Source organism: Macaca fascicularis, chromosome 8, assembly GCF_037993035.2.
Source record: "Macaca fascicularis isolate 582-1 chromosome 8, T2T-MFA8v1.1".
NCBI lineage: Eukaryota > Metazoa > Chordata > Mammalia > Primates > Cercopithecidae > Macaca > Macaca fascicularis.
In genome coordinates, this window is record NC_088382.1 from 65755270 (window position 1) to 65769963 (window position 14694).

Consider the following 14694-nt stretch of genomic DNA (forward strand, 5'->3'; position numbering starts at 1 on the left):
GGAGGCTGAAGCAAGAGAATCCCTTGAACCCAGGAGGCAGAGTTGGCAGTGAGCTGAGATCGTGCCACTGCACTCCAGCCTGGGCAACAGAGCAAGACTCCATCTCCAATTTAGAATATGTAAATTCTAATCATAATACTAATCAGAAGTGTATTATGGAGGTAAATGCTGCAGGATAAAAATTCCAGGTGAAGATCTATAGTCTTTTGCCTGAAGTAAAGAGACTGTCATCTTGGTTAACTTTCCCAAATAACAGATATAATTTATACTGTACGTTGAGGCTCACTTTGGTCTCTCAAACTTCCCTACTGCATTTGTCCTTCCACATAGGCCTTTTGTGTTTCTAGACACAGAGAAAATTACAGCATGGAGTTAGAAGCCAAAGTCAGCCCAAGTACAGTGTCATAGTTACCTTTGGAAATCCTTTAACTCTCATGGTGATGGAACAAATTACTGTTTCTTCAGTTGATCACTGGATGGAATGTTCGGTTTGTGTTTCAGTGCTATGCTATACAAATAAAGTTCCTATAACACTAGGCTCCTCAAGCATAAGAAAATACGCATACTATGAAAGGAACGTAAAACTTAGTTTACTCATCTTCTCCATTTTGCTGTCTCCTGAGCTTTCGTAAGAATATTGAATGGAGTAGCGAGTGGAATCCCCTTCATTATTTAGAAAGGTATCTTTCTCCCTCTTGTAGTAGAATTTGCACATATGAGATTTCTCTTTATCTGTCTTCATTTTGGCTGTGTCAGATTTACTGTTGTGTTGCCTGAGATCATCAAGCTGGAGTGCAGCCCGATGCTAATTGAGTATGCTAATATATAAAATGATTTTTTTTTTTTTTTTTTTTTTTTTTGAGACAGAGTCTGGCTCTGCCGCCCAGGCTGGAGTACAGTGGCTGGATCTCAGCTCACTGCAAGCTCCGCCTCCCGGGTTCACGCCATTCTCCTGCCTCAGCCTCCCGAGTAGCTGGGACTACAGGCGCCCGCCACCTCGCCCGGCTAGTTTTTTGTATTTTGTAGTAGAGACAGGGTTTCACCGGGTTAGCCAGGATGGTCTCGATCTCCTGACCTTGTGATCTGCCCGTCTCGGCCTCCCAAAGTGCTGGGATTACAGGCTTGAGCCACCGCGCCCGGCTATAAAATGATTTTTGTTATCTAAATTTTAAATAGTTAATAGAGCACTTGAATGGCATATGTTCCATTAATGGTATAATTACTGTTAGATAACCATATTAGGGTAAAGTAAAACTTACTTTGTTGTAATAAATGGTTTTTCTATAAGAATTAGAGTCAGAGAGCTTAAAAAAAATATTCGAGTTCAGTGGATTTCAAACCTTTCTCTTTTTTTAGAGAGAGAGAGGGTCTTGCTCTGTTGCCCATGTGGCGATTGCTTAAGCATTCCTCTCGCCTCAGCCTCCCAAGTAGCAGGGACTATGGGTGCCACCACACCAGGGTAGTTTTGTTTTTGTTTTTTGTTTTTTTTGTAGAGACAGGGTCTCGCTGTGTTGCTCAGACTTGTCTCAAACTCCTGGCCTCAAGCAGCCTCTTAAAATGCTGAGATTAGAGCCATAAGCCACTGTGCCCAGCCCCAGGATTTCAAACTTCTGATAGCAGGATCCTTTCATTAAATCAGCTCTTCCACAGAATCCCAGAACCTAAGTCCCAGATGTATTGAAGTGTCTGTGAGGGACATGAAGACATAATTCTCACCTGCTCTTGCTAACACCTCCTAAAATAACTTTACAAATCATTATTTTTAAATTCACTGACTTTGTTCAGTAATTTTGCAGGTAAAGAATGTGAACATATAAATATTTTCTCCACAGACCAGGGTTACATGGCCTGTTCTGTCTTCCTTCCATCCTCAGTATTTTGCACAGTGCCCAACGTAGAGCAGACGCCCAATAAGTGTAAGTTAAATGGGCAGCTGGATGAATAGTGGCAGGCAGAGCCCAACGAGAAATTGTCTCTTGATTCTTCATTGGCTTTTTTTGTTACTAGTCCATCAATTGGTTTTTTTTGTTTTGTTTTTTGTTTTGTTTTGAGACCGAGTCTCACTCTCTCACCCAGGCTGGGGTATTTGTGGCACGATCTTCACTCACTGCAACCTCCGTCTCCCAGGTTCGAGCAATTATCCTGCCTCAGCCTCCCGAGTAGCTGGGATTACAGGCACCTGCTACCATACCCAGCTAATGTTTGTGTTTTTGGTAGAAACGGGTTTTCACCATGTTGGCCAGGCTAATCTCAAACTCCTGACCTCAAGTGATCTGCTTGCCTCAGCCTCCCAAAGCACTGGGATTACAGACATGAGCCACCGTGCCCAGCATATCATCAGTTGTTTTTTGTTGGTTTGTTTTCTTTTTTTCCTTTAAAAATTGTAACTTTGCAGGCCAGGCAAGATGGCATGCAACTGTAATCCTAGCTGCTTGTGAGGCTGAGGCAAGAGGACTGACTGAGCCCAGGAGTTCAGAGCTTTTTAGTGCATTATGATCACACCTGCAAATAGCTGTTATACTCCAACCTGGGCAGTACTGTGGGACCCCCATCTCTAAAAAATAAAAAATAAATATTGTAACATTTGCCTACCTTTGTTTTGGGCAGGTCCTGTAATCAGTCACTCTGGATCTCAGGGTTTTTTTAAATGAAAATAAGAAAACCTGCCTCTTAAGTTTTCCTTAAAACTAAGCTAATAAATGCTATCTATAGGAGACCAGGCGACAGAAGAGGAAGAAGGTGGTTATTCTTGTGGTACTGCGGAATCACGTGACAACAAAGGCATATGCCTAGATGAAAGTGAGCTTGATTCTGAGGCTGAACTCATGAGAAGTATGGGATTGCCACTTCAATTTGGTAGGATATCTGCACATAAGAATTTTGAGGTAAATATTAATTTACTTTTATTCTCTCAGTTTTCTTTATAAAATATCGCAGGGAGTTACTTTTTATCAGATTAAATGCATTCACAATCAGTACTCTCTGCCTCTTTTTAAATGTATGTATTTATAAATTAACCAAAACTGCAAGTTGTAATATGTCTCACGTGTGACTCTTCCTCCTCTTGGAAACTTAGACAGTATGTCACTTGTTTGTGGAGCTGAAAGCCCATAGTGGGACTTTGAGAGTAGTTTGTTTAATTTAATGTCAAAATAGACTTGGATTCTGCTTTCTTGTATAGTTTTATGAAGTACATTTTATATTCAAATTATTTATCTGATGTAGGTATCTATGAATACTAGAAATAAAGTTAAAATAAAAAAGAAAAAGAAGAAACATCAAAAGAAATACTTAGATGAAATTATGCAAGAATCTTGGAGAAAAGAATATGAAGAAGAACACATTTTGGCTTCAGATGATCCATCTTCAATTGAACAGTATGAGAACACCAGAATATGTGAACTTCAAAGCAAAAAAGATACTGAGACAGAAAATCTTCCTGTTGAAAACACATTATCTCCAAAGCTAGAAATTACAGAGAAATGGGAAAAGTATTGGAATGAATACGGAGGAGGACTATTGTGGCAGAGTTGGCAAGAAAAACATCCAGATCAAACACTATCTTCTGAACCTTGGAACTTTCCTGATACAAAGGAAGAATGGGAGCAACATTATAGTCAACTTTATTGGTATTATTTGGAACAGTTTCAGTATTGGGAAGCTCAGGGTTGGACTTTTGATGCCTTGCAAAGCTGTGATACAGATACTTACTCATCTAAAACAGAAGCTGACAACAAGAAAGATGAAAAATGCTTGAAAGTTGACTTAGTATCTTTTCCATCTTCACCTATTACAGTTGATAATGACAGCTCTGGTACAAGTGATAAGGATTGTAGTGAAATACTTGATGGAATTAGTAACATAAAACTAAATTCAGAGGCAGTAAAACAGAGCCAATTAGATTCCTCTACAAGTCATGATGGTCATCAACAGCTAAGTGAAGTTAGTAGCAGAAGAGAGTGCCCTGCTTCCGGCCAAAGTGAACCACATAATGGAGGAACCAATGAGGAAAGCAGCCCACCAGGGAATACAAGCACAGACCCACCAGCTCAGGGTAAGATTAACCAAGATTTATTCTGCCATGTAATGGTTAGCAAAATGAATTCATTCAGCAAAATAACTACTAATCCTTTATTGTAGAGTTCAGTAATACCAACTACATTTCATATAGTAATGAAATGATTTAATCCATTCTATTTTCATATCACAAGTTGTTACCCTTTTCTGTTAATAAGAATATTTGCATACAGTTCTCAAAAACATTCCTTCTTGTACTTTGGTGGCTAATGAAAACGTGGAATCTCTTGAGAAATCTAATTTAGAGTGAGCTTGGAACTTTTAGTTTTTCAGAGCAAATGAGTTTATAAGAGGCATGTTAGAAAGCAATTGAGAACGTACATTTGACATTAGGCAAATGTCTTATGAGTCATAGTGGAATTCATGTAGGACAAGCAAAGTCTTGCTGTGAAAAAAGATCTCAGTGGGGCCCAGAATTAATTTATAACTGGAATAATTTCAGGATTCTCATCAATAAAATATCCAGGATAAGGAACTTGGTTGATTCCTGAATAACTGATAAAAAAAAAAAAAAAAAAACAAAAACAAAGGCTCGTTGTGCAAACTGGTGCCACTCAGGACTAGAGAATGCCAATGAGAAGTGCTTTGAAAGGAGTTAATCGGAGTAGGGTGGGATGAGAATGTTTACTTTGCATTGCTGTAAAGGAATACCTAAGACTGAGGAATGTATAAAGAAAAGAGGTTTATTTTGGCTCACAGTTTTGCAGGCTGCACAGGAAGCATAGCCTCAGCATCAACTCCTGGTGAGGGCCCCAGGAACCTTCCAATTATGGCAGAAGGTGAAAGCGAAATAGGCATGCCACATGGCAAGAGAGACAGCAAGAGAGAGGGGGGAAGTCCCAGGCTCTTGTTAGCAATCAGATATTGCAGTAGCTCATTACCATGGGGGGGAGGCACTAAGCCATTCATGAAGGATCTGCTCCATGACCCAAACACTTCCCACCAGACCCCACTTCCAACATTAGGGATCACATTTAAATATGAGGTTTAGAGGGGACAATCATCCAAACCATATCAGTGTTCTTGCTAAGGAGAGGGTTCTGCCAATTAACAGCACCAGGAAAATGAGAGAGGAGGAAATTGTGACATCTGCATATCCTGAAGTTTTGGCATCCTGATGTTACATGCTGAGGACATCTAGTGTAGAGGAACTTTCTTCTCAGCCTTACTCCTTTGTGAAACAAATGGTTTTGACCTTTTACTTAACCATCAGATTTGCTTTGCTTATCTCAGATTGCTGATAATACTTCATCCAGCTGAGAGTTTCTAAAGAGCTCTGCCAACTTGCTTTTTTCTCTGTATTCTTAGATTCTTATAGTGGAGCCTACCTCAGCATAATATTCTCATAATATTCTCATTCTTTTCTATTTAGGTGATATATTTTCACCTTTTTTTTAATTTTTTTTTTTTAAGATGGAGTCTTACTCTGTCGCCCAGGCTGGAGTGTGGTGGCATGAACTCAGCTCACTGCAAGGTCCACCTCTGGGCTCAAGCAGTTCTCCAGCCTCAGCCTCCCGAGTAGCTGGGACTACAGGTGTGTGCCACCACTTCCAGTTAAATTTTTTTTTTTTTTTTTGTATTTTTAGTAGATACGGGGTTTCACCGTGTTGGCCAGTCTGGTCTCAAACTCCTGACCTCAGGTGATCCTACCGCCTCAGCCTCCCAAAGTGCATAGGCGTGAGCCACCATGCACAGCCATCCTTTTTTATTTGAAGATTTTATATTAATATTCTGATACTCTTCTATACTCTCCTGATACCTTTCTGTACATATTTTGACCATAAAGTTTATAATATACACATTGGGCATTGTTTTGGCCTCTGACTTACTGTCTCATTTACCCTCTTTGGTTCTCCTCCCTCATCTGCCTGCTTTTTTCTTTGCCAAACACAGTAATTCTCACAGTCTCTGCCTTCTGTTGCCTGTTCCCTTACTTATGTTTATAGATTGTCCATTTCTGTAATAATTCCAGTTTGTCTGCCATCAGGATGAATATGAGGGTTTTAGATTTTGATTTGTTTTAGATCCTCCCATGAGTTCAAAATTTAAGGTATAGGTTATGCTTCTATGTAAGTATGTTTTCTACTCTTTGTGGTTGGTGCTTTTCTGAAAAGAGTCAAAGCTTCCCACTGTCTACCCTGCAGACATCTTTTTCCTCCTGGTCTCAGCTACCCGCTTTCTTCCAGTCTCACAAGATAGAGAACAAAGACAGATTTGTGCCTCAGTTTTTGTCACCATAAGTTAAAGAACTCTTCTTAAAGATAGTATTGTCTTTGTTACTCTCATTACTGATGTTACTTTCATACTATATTAAAGGCAAATGAAGAGAAATTCTTCTTAATCAATGTGATTATGCCCCCTTTATAGTCATTTCAATTAAAATTCCATAAGAATGTGACTGCTAACAGCTACACAAAGGCAACTTTGTGGGTTAATTTGTGTAGATTTGGGCAGCTATGAAGTAGTTTTAGTTTGTTGTTTTTTTTTTAAGTAGTTAGATCATGAACATTTTAAAACCTGTTAAAAACTTTAGACAAATTAAATTTAATAGAGTTTAATTGAGCAAAGAACGATTCTCGAATCAGGCAGCTCCCGGAACCAGAATAGGTTCAGAGCAACTCCAGGGTTGCCACATGATTAGAATAACATTTATAGACAAAGAAAGAAAAATGATGTACAGAAGGCAGAAGTGAGGTACAGAAACAGCTAGATTGGTTACAGCCCAGTTTTTGCCTTACTTGAACACCATTTGAACAGTTGGCTGCCTGTGATTAGCCAAAACTGTGCTTGGTACAAGAGTAGGTTATAGTCTTTTTATACAATCAATTAGGTTACAGTTCACTATGTGTGGAGAAACCTTTAAGCTGAGCTTAAAATGTGTACATGGACAGCTTTAGGCTAAATTTAATTTAGCAAACCTTATAGTTAGGATTTTTAAAATGCTCAGACTCTGCATGTAGACACACAAACAGGTAGATGTGACCTGGTACTTTGATGCACATGTACAGTTCATTGCAGAAAAGGTGCTAAAATATTTTGATTGGCTTTGCAAATAGCAGAAAAGTTGTCAAACCAAGGGGAAAAACCTATGCAATATTTCTGCCTCTTTAGATTCACAGAAGTCTTCAGGAACAAACACAAGCAAAGACAGACCACATGCCAGTGGTACTGATGGAGATGAAAGTGAGGAAGATCCACCTGAGCATAAGCCAGGCAAACTGAAGAGGAGGTAAGTTGCATGAGACCCCTCTCACCAGAGCGTGTTAGAGTAAGCATTTGTTTCCGTAAGCAAGTGGTTATTAAATGATTGTTACGTTCACAACACTGGTAATCATGTAAGAAGAGGCAGGGTCTACTGGTAAGATTCTGAGCCTTTGGACCTAGACCTGTGGTCAGAGCCAAACTCTGCCACTCAGAAACTCTGAGTACATTTCCTTCTTTTTTTTTTTTTAAGACACAGTCTCGCTTTATCGCTCAGGCTGCAGTACATGGCACAATCATAGCTCACTATGATCTTGAACTCCTCAGCTCAATTGAACTTGAACTTCTCACTTCAGTTGATCCTTCTGCCTTGAGTAGCTGGGACTACAGGCGTGTGCCACCACTCCTGGTTAGTTTTTTAAAATTTTTTCTAGAGACAGGGTCTCGCTGTATTGCCCAGGCTGATGTCAAACTCCTGGCCTCAAGTGATCCACTTGCCTTGACCTTCCAAAGCACTGGGATTACAGGTGTGAGCCACCACACCTGGCCTAAGTACATTTCTTAATTTCTCATCTATAAGATTGGACTGATGCCTTTTTTGTGATCGTTGGGTGGACAGGAGCTAGCATATAATGTGTCTGACACTTAGTAGCTATCAATGGATCATAACTTTTAACTAATAATTATATTCATATCCTCTCTCTCTCACCAGTTCTAATGTTTTTCAGGTCTGGATATATCTTATCCCAGATTTGTATTGCTGAAAAAGACCTCAAGGTCATGCTTTCATTGTATAGATAGGAACACTGAGGCAAATAGGAGTGAGTATCTTTCTTGCTCAGTTTCTTCATAGCAATGGCAGCTCTAAAGCCAGAGCCCAGACCAACTACTCAAAGCAGTGCAATTTCTATTTACCACTGTGAAAGTTGTAAGAGTCAAAACAGAGTCACTTGTGTCAAACACTGGTAAAATGTCGCCAGGGAAGGCCATGAAAGACTCATGCACTATTTGCCTGATAACAGGAACTGTCACAAGAAATTTTTCCAAGCCAAAACATCACACAAGAACAGATAGCTGCTTATACAGGAACATGTGCCTGACACAGTCTCACAAGCCCAATTCAAAACTACAGAGGCCTAACCGTAACTCTCAGATTGCAAGTTCCACCTAACAACCTCTGGCTCTCCTAATCAAAGCTCACCAGCTGTTTGTTGTAAGATGCTGCAAGTGCCAGTGAACTAACTTTCTAAACAACATGCGTGACCTCTTTCCTCAGTGAAACTCTAACCTTTTCCTTTCTTCTTTGGACATTTCATGAGGCCACCTCATTCTGTGCTTATGTCCCAAACTGCGGTTCTGTTTTTGTGTTTTATAACCAAATAAAAGTTCTTTTTTTTTTTTTGGCGTTCATCCCTACATCTTTTTCTTGGAGGTTTATACCACTTCTACACATAATTAAACACGTAGAGAATAATGTAAGGTGGGATATAGTCAGATGCTAACGCTGTAAGTAACAAGGAAAGGATGAATCATTACTGAACTTGGAGGTTAGCTGGACACTTCATTTCTCTGACAGGATATGCGGTGCTCCACGTAAGACGCTTGTACTCCAAATGGCTTCTGGAAAAATAAGCGTGCCTCTACTATGCTGCCTCTATATGGTAGACATTGCTTGTTAACTCCCCAGTTCCTGCTAGTTACTGAAGGCAAAGATCGTGTGTGTTCAATGAGCATAACTTATTTTTAAGGACAAACTTTGTAAGAATTATTTCTCACCATTTTCCTTTACTTGGAGTTATGGCCAGCGGTAGTCACTGTTTGCTAAAAGATCTCTGGTAGGTGGATTCTCCAGGGTTACCTAACATCACTTGAATCACAACGTTATTCTTTTTAATATTTTTTTTCTTTTAAAATTTTTTTGGATTGGATTGATACTTACCAAACCTTTCCTTGTTTGTTTTTAAGGGAAACCTCTGGAGAAATCACTTTGGGAGATTAATTTAAGGCTGCAGCTTTTACTGGTGTTTTTCAAAAGGAAAATTGAGAGATGATATTTGTACCATACCCAGGAATAGAAATCATTACTTGACATGGATTAAGACGGGAGTACTTACCCAAACACTCCTGGGTACTTACCTCATTTGGAAAATTCTAATTATTCTTTTTTCTGGTTTCCTGGATCTGTGAACTATGGTTGATTATGGTGACGGGAAGTTTCATGTGTCGATTATATTGCCTTTTTTATATTTATCTGAACTGGTGGGCTCTGGTAGTAATGGCTGATCACTGTTTACCTTTTCTTTATTTGTTTAGCCATGAACTGGACATCGATGAAAACCCAGCTTCAGACTTTGATGACAGTGGTTCCCTTCTAGGATTCAAGTATGGCTCAGGACAAAAGTAATTATTCATAAAAGCTATTGTTTTCCCAAAGTCCTAACCACTTCAGCTATCTTAGAGCACTCTGATACTCAGATAACTAATAAATGATCATGTGTTGAGATGTTATCATTAAAGCACTTCTTGTTAGAATTGTGGTAGAGATATCCCTGTACATTTGATGTGTTCATATGCTTTAACTCAGGTGCCCTTTATAGCAATCCAGTGTTCTTACTCCATTTCATAGATAAAGCAACTGTAGCTCACAGAGGCTTTGACTTGGTCAAGATCACATTATTTACTGGAGAGGGAATTTAGGCCCAGCTCTTGTGACTTCTAAGCATGGTTCTCTTCTCACCTAGTATCTCACGTGTGTACATGTGAAGACCATAGCAAACATGCCATGAAAAGTTGAAATCTGCAATAACCTGTTTTTATTATGAAAGAGTAAAATTAAAACAACCCAAATAACAAGTAAAAAGTAAAAAATATTTTGCTTCCAGTCATTCTCAGATGTAGGCAGTGTTTTAAAGAGTTTGGCACTTTGGGAGGCTGGGCAATATAGGGAGACCCCGTCTCTACAAAAAATTTAAAAATTAGCTGGGTTTAGTGGTGCATGCCTGTGTTTCCAGCTCCTTGGGAGGCTGAGATGGGAGGATCACTTGAGTCCGGGAGGTTGAGGGTGCTCTGAGCTATGATAATGCCACTGCACTCCAGCCTGGGTAACAGAGTGAGACTCTCAAAAAAAAAGAGTTTGGCATATGTCCCTCCAAATTTATTGTTGTGTGCTATGACTACATACAGGTACACACATTTTTTGTTTGTTGGTTTTGTTTTGTTTTTTGAGACAGTCTCACTCTGTCACACAGGTTGCAGCGCAGTGGCGTGATCTCTGCCCACTGTGACCTCCGCCTCCTGGGTTCAAGCGATTCTCCTGCCTCAGTCCCCCAAGTAGCTGGGACTACAGGCATGCGTCACCACGCCCAGCTAATTTTTTTTTTTTTTTTTTTGTATTTTTAGTAGAGACGGGGTTACACCATATTGGCCAGGCTGGTCTCAAACTCCTGACCTCAGGTAATCTGCCCACCTCCGCCTCCCAAAGTGCTGGGATTACAGGCATGAGCCACTGCGCCTGGCCATGTACACGCATTTTGCTTCTCTTTGTGTAAAACAGAAAAATTAGATCATATTATAGATACTCTTCAGGTTGCTTTTCTCCCTCAACAATGTACCATGGACACTTGTTGGTAGAAACATTTAGCTAATTCTGTAAATGAGGGCTTTGTGTTTTATCAATTGCCCTAATTAACAACATGTAAATTGTTTCCTAAGATCTAAGCATAATGCCTTAGAAGGTCCCTCCAGGTTATTACGTGTGCCTGCCTGCCTTCCTTAGTGTCTCACTCTGTAACACAGGATGGAGTGCAGTGCTGTTTTAAGTTTTTTCATAGAGATGGGGTCTTGCTATGTTACCCAGGCTGGTCTTAAACTCTTGGCCTCAAGTGATCCTCCCATCTCAGCCTCCTAGAGTGCAGGGATTGCAGGCATGAGCCACCATTTATTCCTTCTTATTGCTGAATAGAATTCCAGTGTATGGATGTACCAAAATTTGTTCAACCATGCAACAATTGAAGGGCATTTGGATTATTTCTGGCATTTTGCTCTTACAAATAAAGTGGCAGTGCAGGTGAATGGCTCACACCTGTAATCCCAGCTCTTGGGGAAGCTGAAGTGAGAAGATTGCCTGGAACCAGAGGTCAAGACCAGCCTAGGTAACATAGCAAGGCAGAAAATTAAAAAATAAAATGAAATTTCAAAAGTCAACAAAGCTGCTGTGAACATTTGTGTATAGAAGACATAAGATGTCTCTGGGATTAAATGCCCAAGCATTAAATATAAAGGAACATGTTTGAATAAGTGGGTAATTGTGTTAGAACAACTAGAGATTTTATCGCACATGACATGAAGACTAAACTGAGTAGGTAAGGCCTGATAAAGACAGCTTCCACCAGTAATCTAAACCATGACTGGGTTCTTTGATGTTTCTAAGGGTTGAGATTTCAGGTCCTACTTACCTATGTCATAAGTTGTGAAATACAGATACCTACACATTATGAAATCAGCAAGAAAGGGACATGAGGAATGCCTCAAAATTGAATTGAATTCAAATTAGTTCAGAAGTACATGTTGACTCTTACAGTTTCTAAAGATTATCAGTTTTTCTCCCTTAGGTATTTCAAAGCAATTATAGTTCCTATAATCAATAGTTCATATAATCATTAAAGGCTAAGATCATAAAGTTTAGCAATGTAAAAAGGTTCTTAAATTCCTGGCAGGATTTATTACTATGCACATGTAGTTTTATTGAGGAATCCTTGGGTTGATTTTGGTAGTATACTCTTGTAGAGATCTATTTCTTTTCTTGCCTGAGATTTAACTTAACTACTCTTCTATTTAGAGCACCCAATTCTACTTAAAAGAGAAGGATAAAATATCCTGTTTATTAAAAGAAGTTTATAATATGGCTACAAAGTAAGACCTGATGTTTAAACTCAAAGTATTCTGGATTTTATAAATACTAAAGTGTATGTGACACTCTTAAGTTCCTAACAGTTTGTAGGAGAGGGAGTTATTTGAGGCTTACTATAATCAAAGGAGGCTTCATAACAGATACATATCTTTTAGGACTAGAAAATTTCAGATGGTTAAATCAGACATTCTCTAATTATTTAGATACTAAGGTTTTGCTGCTTTTGTAAGCTCAGATTTAGATAATTCAAACACATTCAGAAATGTGTTAAAGAGCTTTGACATCACCCCACCTTGAGAATATTTATATTTCGCTAACAAGGGGATAGGGTTTTATGTATGTATATATATATACACACACACACACACACACTGTTTATTTATTGCAGTCTACTATGTAATTTATACTTTCTGCTCTATATTAGATATGTTGCGCTTCCCAACTTTGGTGTTACACATTTGCTTTAGAATTAACATAAAAGTTAGACCATCAACTCTTCTGCAAGTTGAACTTGATTTTCTCACTTTCATAATTTTAAAAAGGGAACTAAAATGGTGTAAAAATGAGTGAAAATGTTAGTTTCATTCTCTTTTCCTCTAAGGAAATATAATCCTGGAATTTAAGGTGTGAATCACTTGTTTTGATCTGGTTACAGATATGGTGGAATTCCAAATTTCAGTCATCGGCAGGTCAGATATTTAGAGAAGAATGTGAAGCATAAGTCTAAGTACCTGGACATGCGCAGACAAGTAAAGATGAAAAACAAACACATCTTCTTTACCAAAGAGTCAGAAAAACCATTTTTCAAGAAAAGCAAAACTCTGAGTAAGGTATGTATACATTTTGTTGTATACTTGTAGATAGAATCATGTTTTGTAAGTTTGACCTCTTAAAATTGTTGTATTCAAATAGGAAGCGTGTTTCTACACAGGTATCAAGGTACATAATTTTTTTTTTTTTTTGACTTGTTTCTTGAAGTCATATATTATGTAAACTAAATCTGCAAAAAGGCAAGTTGAGGTGGGGTGAAAAGGAAGTGTTTGAAAGCTATAAAGTAGTAGTGTCTGACATGATTTTTAAAAAAGCAGCCGCTGGGCGTGGGGGACTCATGCCTGTAATCCCAGCACTTTGGGAGGCTGAGGTGGGTAGATCACCTGAGGTCAGCAGTACCAGGCAAGCCTGACCAACATGGAGAAACCCCCATCTCTACTAAAAATACAAAATTAGCCAGCATGGTGGCGCTTGCCTGTAATCCCAGCTACTTGGGAAGCTGAGGGAGGAGAATCGCCTGAACCCAGGAGGCGGAGGTTGTGGTGAGCCGAGGTGGCGCCATTGTACTCTAACCTGGGCAGCAAGAGCAAAACTCCGTCTCAAACAAAAACACGCAACCTTGGCCGGGCATGGTGACTCACACCTGTAATCCCAGCACTTAGGGAGGCCGAGGCAGATGAATCACCTGAGGTCAGGAATTCAAGACCAGCCTGGCCAACATGGTGAAACCCCATCTCTGCTAAAAATACAAAAATTAGCCAGGCGTGGTGGCGAGCGCCTGTAATCCCAGCTACTCGGGAGGCTAGGCAGGAGAATCGCTTGAACCTGGGAGGCAGAGGTTGCAGTGAGCTGAGATCGCGCCATTGCACTCCAACCTGGCTGACAGAGTAAGACTCCATCTCAAAAAACAAAAACACTGCCTTACCTATGTAGTAACAGACAAGAACAAGGAGCAATTTATCTTCTGTTTCAGGCTAAGTAGGTGTATAAGTCTGTTCTCTGGCTGCTAATAAAGATATACCTAAGAGTGGATAATTTTTGATGGAAAGAGATTTAATTGACTCACAGTTCTGCAGGGCTGGGGAGGCCTCAGGAAACTTACAATTATGGTGGAAAGGGAAGCAAACAACTCCTTCTTCACATGGCAGCTAGAGAGAGAAATGAGTGCCCAGCAAAGGAGGAAGCACCTTATAAAACCATCAGATCTCATAAGAACTAACTCACCATCACAAGAAGAGGATAGGAGAAACCGCCCCCATAATTCAACCATCTCTACCTGATTCCTCCCACAACACGTGGGGATTATGGGAACTGTGATTCAAGATGAGATTTGGGTGGAGACACAGCCAAACCATACCAGTAGGATCCTAATAGTCCAAATTCTGATACAGCTTAATATTATAAGCTTTAATTCTGAGTTCTTCCAGAAGTGATCAGTCAGTTTATACCTGTAACAAGTTCACCCTGATAGCATGAAACACAAGTCCAATTTATTGTTTGACATTATTACCTGAAATATTCATATTCCCTCTCTTGGACTTTGCTATATCTACCATCCAAGTACCTGGGAAACAACATTAGTTAGGAAATTGCTTTGTGTGATGAATTACCCTTCTTTATTCAAAGGGATAAAAAACGCTTTCTAATGAGCAGAACCTTGATGTCAGTCACATCTCCAGCAGCTCTTTGGGACAGTAGACCATAATCTTAGACTCCATGATGACTCTGTTTCTGTT

General features: G+C 39.5%; 1 protein-coding gene across 4 annotated transcripts in view; it reads left to right on the top strand.

Moving 5' to 3' along the window:
• TGS1 (trimethylguanosine synthase 1) overlaps positions 1-14694 on the top strand; it is a 51180-nt gene that overhangs the window by 11174 nt on the left and 25312 nt on the right. For all 4 annotated transcript variants that reach the window (XM_005563334.4, XM_005563336.4, XM_065519240.2 and 1 more), the window contains exons 3-7: positions 2713-2885; positions 3226-4054; positions 7189-7306; positions 9592-9678; positions 12843-13017. In XM_005563334.4, coding sequence (XP_005563391.2) covers positions 2713-2885; positions 3226-4054; positions 7189-7306; positions 9592-9678; positions 12843-13017 — 1382 coding nt within the window. The remainder of the gene's footprint in view (positions 1-2712; positions 2886-3225; positions 4055-7188; positions 7307-9591; positions 9679-12842; positions 13018-14694) is intronic.